At 41.7% G+C, this 7,500-nt stretch overlaps 1 protein-coding gene across 3 annotated transcripts in view; it reads left to right on the top strand.

Moving 5' to 3' along the window:
- LOC113809828 (mediator of RNA polymerase II transcription subunit 25) overlaps positions 1-7,500 on the top strand; it is a 30,005-nt gene that overhangs the window by 17,522 nt on the left and 4,983 nt on the right. For all 3 annotated transcript variants that reach the window (XM_027361507.2, XM_070139561.1, XM_070139434.1), the window contains exons 12-13: positions 5,365-5,532; positions 6,593-6,701. In XM_027361507.2, the coding sequence (XP_027217308.1) occupies positions 5,365-5,532; positions 6,593-6,701 (277 nt within the window). The remainder of the gene's footprint in view (positions 1-5,364; positions 5,533-6,592; positions 6,702-7,500) is intronic.

Below are 7,500 nucleotides of genomic sequence, written 5' to 3'. Positions count from 1 at the left end.
GGGAGAGAGTGGAGAGAGAGAGGGAAAGTGGAAGAGAGGGAGAGAGAGTGGAAGAGAGAGAGAGAAATTGGAAGAGGGGAGAGGTGGAGAGAGAAGAGGGAGAAAGTGAGAGAAAGAGAGAGAGAGAGAGAGTGGAAGAGAGAGAGAGAGGAAGAGTGAAGAGAAAGTGGAAGAGAGAGAGGGAGAAATTGGAGAGAGAGAGAGAGAGGAGAGAGAGGAAGAGAGAGAAGGAGTGGAAGAGAGAGAGAGAGAGAAAGTGGAAGAAGAGAGAGAGAGAGAGAGTGGAAGAGAGAGAGAGAGAGAGTGGAAATGAAGAGAGGGAGAGAGTGGAAGAGAAGGAGAGAGAGTGGAAAGAGAGAGAGGGAGAGAGTGGAGAGAGAGAGAGAATGGAAGGAGAGTGGAGGAAGGAGAGGGAGAGTGGAAGAGAGAAAGGGAGAGAGTGGAAGAGAGAGAGAGAGAGAGTGGAAGAGGGAGAGAGAGAGTGAGTGAAAGAGAGAGAGAGAGAGAGAGAGAGAGAGAGAGAGAGAGAGAGAGAGAGAGAGAGAGAGAGGGAGAGAGAGAGAGAGAGAGTGGAAGAGAGAGAGTGAGAGAGAGAGTGGAAGAGAGAGAGAGAGAGAGAGGAAGAGAGAGAGAGAGAGAGGAAGAGAGAGAGAGAGAGAGAGGAAGAGAGAGAAAGAGAGAGAGAGTGGAAGGGAGAGAGAGAGAGAGAGAGTGGAATAAAGATGGAGAGAGAAGAGAAGAGAGAGGAGAGAGGGAGTGGAAGAGAGAGAGAGAGAGAGACGGAAGAGAGAGAGAGAGAGAGAGGAAGAAGAGAGAAAGTGAGAGAGAGAAAGAGAGGAAGAGAGAGAGTGGAAGAGAGAGTAGAGAGAGAGAGAGAGAGAGAGAGAGAGAGAATTAGTGAGAGAGCGAGAGATTGAAAGAGAGAGAGAGAGTGGAAGAGGGAGAGAGTGGAGAGAGAGCGAGAGAGGAAGAGAAAGTGGAAGAGAGAGAGAGAGAGGAAGGAAGATGGAAGAGAGAGAGAGGAGAGTGGAAGAAAGAAGAGTGGAAAGAAAAAGGAGAAGAAAGAGTGGAAGAAGAAGAAAGGAAAGAAGTGAGAAGAGAGAAGAGAGAGGAGAGAAAGTGGAAAGAAAGAAGAGGAAAGAAGTGGTGGAGAGAGAAGAGAAGGAGAAAATGGAAAGAGAGAGAGAGAGAGAAATAGAAGAAGAGGAGAAAGTGGAGAAGAAGAGAGAAGAGAGAAGGAAGAAAGTGAAGAGAGAGAGAAGGAAGAAAGGAAGAAGAATGAGAGAGAGAGAGAAGAAGAAGTGGAGAGAGAGAGAAGGAGAAATTAGACAGAAAGAGAGAGGGAAAGTGGAAGAGAAGAAGGGAAGAAGAAGGAAATTAGGAGGAAGACAGGAAAGGGAGAAAATAGGAAAGAGAAGGAGAGGAAATTGGAAGAAGAGAAGAGAGAGGTGGAAGAGAGAGAGAGTGGAAGAGAGAGAGAGGAAAAGGTGGAGAGAGAGAGTGGAAAATGGAGAAAGAGAAAGAGAGAGAGTGGAAGAGAGAGAGAAAGGAAAAGATGGAGAGAAAGGAAAAGTGGAAGAGAGAGAGAGGAAGGGGAAGTGAGAGAAAGAGAGAAGGAAAGACAGAGAGAAAGAGAGAAAGAGAAAGTGAAGAAGAAAGAAAGAGGAGAGAGTGTGGAAAGAAGGAAAGTGAAGAAGAAGAAGAAGAAGAAGAAGAGAGAGAGAGAGAGAGAGAGAAGAAGAGAGAGAGAGAGAGAGAGAGAAGAAGAGAGAGAGAGAGAGAGAGAGAGAGAAGAAGAGAGAAGGAGATGAAAGAAAGAGAGAGTGGAAAGAGAGAGAGAGAGAGAGAGAGAGAGAGAGAGAAAGAGAGAGAGAGAGTGGAGAGATTTGGAAGAGAGAGATAGAGAGAGAGAGAGAGAGTGGAAGAAGAAGAGTGGAAGAAAAATGAAGAGAGAAAGAGAGAGAGGAGAAGAGAAGTGGAAGGAAAGAGGAAAGAAAATGGAAGAAGAAAGAAGAAGAGAGAGTGGAAGAGAAATAGAGAGTGGAAGAGAAATAGAGAGTGGAAGAGAGAGAGAAAGTGGAAGAAAGAGAGAGAGAGTGGAAGAAAGAAAGAAAGAGTGGAAGAGAGAGAATGAAAGTGGGAAGAGAGAGAGAAAAATGGAAGAGAGAGAGAGAAAGTGAAAGAGAGAAAGAAAGTGAGAGAGAGAAAGAGAGAAATGGAGTGAAAGAGAAAGAAAGTGAGAGAGAGAGAGAGAAAGTGAGAGAGAAAGAAAGTGTGAAGAAGAAAGAGAGAAATGAAGAGAGAGAGAGAGTGGAAGAGAAGGAAGAGAGAGAGAAGAAGAGAGAAAGAAAGTGGAAGAAGAAGAAGAAGAGAGAGAAGAAGAGAGAGAGAGAGAGAGGAAGAGAGAGAGAGAGAGTGGAAGAGAGAGAGATGAGAGAGGAAAAGAGAGAGAAAGTGGAAGAGAGAGAAATGAAGAAGAAAATGGAAGAGAGATGGAAAGAGAAAGTGGAAGAGAGAGAAAGAAGATAAAGAAAGAATATGAAAGAAAGTGGAAGAAGAGTGGAAAGAAAGAAAATGGAAGAGAGAGCGAGAGAGTGGAAGAAATCAGGAGAGAGAGAAGAGAGTGGAAGAGAGAGAAAGAGGAAGTGAAGAGAGAGAAGAGGAGAGTGAAGAGAGAAGAGAGAGTGGAAGAGAGAGAGAGTGAGAGAGAGAGAGTGAGAAAGAAGAGAAGTGGAAGAGAGAGGAAGAGAGAAATGGAAGAGAGAGAGAGAGTGGAAGAAAGCAGGAGAGAGAGAGAGAGAGAGAGTAGAAGAAAGCAGGAGAGAGAGAGTGGAAGAAAGCAGGAGAGAGAGTGGAAGAGAGAGAGAGAGAGAGTGGAAGAAAGCAGGAGAGAGAGAGAGTGGAAGAGAGAGAGAGAGAGAGTGGAAGAGAGAGAGAGAGAGAGTGGAAGAGAGAGAGAGAGAGAGTGGAAGAGAGAGAGAGAGAGAGAGTGGAGGAGAGAGAGAGAGAGAGAGTGGAAGAGAGAGAGAGAGAGAGAAGAGAGAGTGAGTGAGAGAGAGAGAGAGAGAGATTTGAAGAGAGAGATTGGAAGAGAGAGAGAGAAGAAGTGAAGAAGAAGAAGAGAGAGAGTGAAAGAAGAGAAGAAAGAGAGAGATAGTGGAAAAGAGAGAAAGAGAGAGAGAGAAAGTGGAAGAAAGAGAGAGAGAGTGGAAAGAAAGAAAGAGAAGAGAAAGGAAGTGGAAGAAGAAGAAAGAAGAGAGAAGAGTGGAAGAGAGAAAGTGGAAGAAAGAAGTGGGCAGAGAGAGAGAGAGAGTGGAAGAAAGTGAGAGAGAGGAAGAGAGAGAGAGAGAGAGAGTGGAAGAAGTGAGAGAGAGAGAGTGGAAGAGAAGAGAGAGAGAGAGTAGGAAGAAGAGAAAGTGAGAGAGGGAAGGAGAGAGAGAGAGAGAGAGTGGAAGAGAGAGAGAGAGAGAGAGTGAAGAGAGAGAGAGAGAGAGAGAGTGGAAGAGAGAGAGAGAGAGAGTGGAGAGTGAAGAGAGAGAGAGAGAGAGAGGAAGAGAGAGAGAGAGTGAGAGGGAAGAGAGAGAGAGAGAGAGTGGAAGAGATGAGAGAGAGAGAGAGAGAGAGAGAGAGAGAGAGAGAAATTGGAAGAGAGAGAGAGAGAGAGAGTGGAAGAGAGAATAAAGAGAGTGGAAGAGAGAGAGAGAGAGAGAGAGAGAGAGAGAGAGAGAGAGAGAGAGAGAGAGAGAGAGAGAGAGGGAGAGAGAGAGAGAGAGAGAGAGAATATGTATATATATATATATATATATATATATATATATATATATATATATATATATATATATATATGTAGGTATCAAAATTTATAAAACTATTAAAAAGGTGGTAATGGTCAAGAAAAGGTGATGATTCACCAGGTGGTGATATAGAAACCGTTTTAAGAAAAACTCATTAGTGTAGCCTCAGTTCAGCGGGTTACGCTCTGTTCTTTTAGGAAATAAAGCCCTACAATACACACCCATAGAAAATACAGTCATTACGTTTACGAGACCCATGTAATCTCATTGTTTGGTGTTTGAAAATGGGTTGTAACATCGCTAGTTGAGAAACCGTTGATAGTTCTTGTAACTGTTACGAGAGAGTTTACGAGACAGTTTAGTAAATCCAGCCCCTGGATTGTAGACAGGAGGCAAAACATAAGTTTCTAGTGTTTTCAGTTTTTCACTGGTACACAGTGGGGTAAGGCATTAATTTTGCTGTAAGTCCATGCCAAGGTGGGCACAGTGGAATGTAGAGGGAATTTCAAGTGTATTTTGTAGGTTTACTCAATAATTCAGAGGACTAGGGAAGCCATCTGTGAATAAGAACAGAGATGAGGAGTGGGGTAAGAGGGAAGAGGAGAGAAGGGAGAGCAGAGAGGGGAGAGCAGAGAGGGGAGAGGTGAGTAGAGGAGAGGAGAGGAGAGGAGAGTAGAGAGCAGGAAGAGTAGAGGAGAGAGAGGGAAGAGTAGAGGAGAGAGAGGGAAGAGTAGAGGAGAGAGAGGGAAGAGTAGAGGAGAGAGAGGGGAGAGTAGAAGAGATAGAGGGGAGAATAGAGGAGATAGAGGGGAGAATAGAGGAGAGACAAGGGGGAGGAGAAGAGAGGAGAGAGAAGGGAGAGGAGAGAGAAGGGAGAGGAGAAGAGAGGAGAGAGAAGGGAGAGGAGAGGTAAAGAGAGAAAGGGGAGAGGAGAGAGGAGAGGAGAGGAGAAAAGAGAGAGAAGGGATAAGAGAGGAGAGGAAAGGAGAGGAGAGGAGAGGAGAGGAGAGGAGAGGAGAGGAGAGGAGAGGAGAGAGGGAAGAGGAGACGAGAGAGAGAGGCAAGAAGAGAGGAGACGAGAGAGAGAGGCAAGAAGAGAGGAGACGAGAGAGAGAGGGGAGGGGAGGGGAGAGAAGACGAGAGAGAGAGGGGATGGGAGACGAGACGAGAAAGAGAGGGAATGGGAGAGGAGACGAGAGAGAGAGGAGATGGGAGAGGAGAGGAGAGGAGAGAGAAGGAAGAGGAGAGAGAAGGAAGAAGAGAGAGAGAGAGAGGAAAGAGAAGGGAGAGGAAAGAGAAGGGAGAGGAGAGAGAAAGGAGAGGAGAGGAGAGAGGGGGAAGAGGAGAGGAAAGAGGAGAGGAGAGGAGAGGAGAGAGAGGAGAGGAGAGAGAGAGGAGAGGAGAGAGAGGGAAGAGGGGAGAGAGTAAGGGATCAATTGAACATATCCATTTCTGTGAGGAAGAGGATTTCTGATGAAGATATAGTTGAGACGAGTCAAATATATCTGTCCCCTGAGGATATTCATTCTCATTCATGCTTTTTTCTTTATATATCCTATTCCACCGACAGGCTGGCTGCGTACATGTGTCACATCCAGCTCCATCACAAAATGAGGTGAAAGTCATCATCCTGCTGTTTTCGTGTGAGAAGAAGGCTTATGTTGGCTTCATTCCAGTGGATCAAGTCTCCTTTGTGAATAAGATCAGGAGTGTCATTCAGGGTGCAAGAAAAGGACAGGTATGGAATCTTGATTAATACTTACACCTTTTATGTGATTAAATACGCATATGTGGTAATCATGAATATTTATATACATGAATTGACCTAAGAACAAGAAGTAACATTTTTGGGATGTTAGGTAAAGAGTGTCATTCATTAGTGCACATGACTCTGCACCTGGATGCATGTGCAAGGCCTCATCCCACTAATCATGTTGTAGATGTAATGAGGCTGTGATTTACCATGATCTGATAATTTTTTTGGGCAGAGGTTTAAAAATTGAGTTGTGGGTAGTTATAAATCCCCTTACATCCAAGAAATTATTGTCATAAGTATTATATCCAGCATATTTTTGATAAGTACTGTGTCAATATTTTAACTCCAACCCATTAATAAATGGTTTCACCATTTGTGCTTTGGGCTTTTCGTATATTGACACTGAACATCCCATTTTGGCATGACCCTCCATTTATACTCAGCTGTTATTTATTTATGTACACATGGACAAATATATATCTGTGTATGTATGTATATATATATATATATATATATATATATATATATATATATGTATATATGTATATATGTATATATGTATATATGTATATATGTATATATGTATATATGTATATATGTATATATGTATATATGTATATATGTATATATGTATATATGTATATATATATATATATATATATATATATATATATATATATATATATATATATATATATATATATATAGTAATTTTTTGTGTTAGTACATTGAGATCACCACTTTATGGCTAATACAGCAGTATCACAACGATATTATGAAATAGATTATACTACATCAGTAGTTGTCTACATATTCACAAAACTCCCCAAATCCCTGCCATGTCAGGAAGTTGCCTTAATATAAAACACTTTATTTTTTAGTAGATGCCACATACTGAGACTGAGCTTAGTATGCAAATCTTAGCATGCAAGCAGCTAACAAAAAACTCCCCACCAGAAACAATAAACTTGCTTTGTTTATTACCTTCTATTTTACCAAATAATACGTTGTTTAGTTTTTCATTTAATGCTTCTTACTGCAGATCCCAGGTAATATCATGGCACCAGTGAGTGGGCCTAATGTGTCTGGTGGTGGACCGGTAATGGTAGTCCAGAATACCCCAGGGATGCCTCAACTGCCTACCAGTTCAGGTATGATTTTTTTAAGAATTGAAGAGGCCTCTTTATGTGGTTGTGTATTGGTTGTGGTTAAATAATTTGCTTTGTGGATATTAATTGGTTGATGAGTCCATGAAGAGTTGGGGATTGATAATAACACAGGGAAGAAAAGAGGATAGAATATGTCTTTTTATTCCTAGAAAAAATTGTCATTGTATATTGATGCAAATCCAAGAAAACACAAAATATTTTCCTAGGTATGTAAGACCTGCAGTTGACTGCCTATCATTTGTGGATATTATGAATCTTTGCCCTTGATTTTACAAAGGATTTGGCTGTGATGGTTTTGTTGCCTTTTTCTGTCTTCAGAGGACATCCTTTCTTGCAGGCTGATAGTAACAAGTTTTAGAAGTAAAGCTACTTTTAAAAGACCAGATTAGCTTTACAGCCATTTTGTATGTAACATTGTATAATAGGAAACTAGACAAGTTAGAGAAATTTGGGTCCACAATATTTTAAGTAAACTGAGCATTATCAGCTGACAAAGACAATCATACACATTGTGGCAACTTCTTTCAGCAATAAAGATACTAAAACCCTTTGCCATCTATCCTTTGTGTGGCATCAGCAAGGTAACCTTGGTTTTAAAAAAATACAGAAAATTTGCTCTTTTCTCTAATAAAAATTTAGATAAAGAAAAAAATGAGAAGACACTAACATTTTCATTCTCTCTCATAGTTGATATTTGATAGTTAATCAAGGATGTTAATTGTGAACCGTGTTCATGTTGACAAATGTAAAAAGGTATGAATGTAAGAATGAATACAAAGAA

Source organism: Penaeus vannamei, chromosome 1 (assembly GCF_042767895.1).
Source record: "Penaeus vannamei isolate JL-2024 chromosome 1, ASM4276789v1, whole genome shotgun sequence".
NCBI classification, from domain to species: Eukaryota; Metazoa; Arthropoda; class Malacostraca; order Decapoda; family Penaeidae; genus Penaeus; species Penaeus vannamei.
Note: the sequence above shows the minus strand (reverse complement) of the source record. Positions and strands in the feature narration are given on the sequence as shown.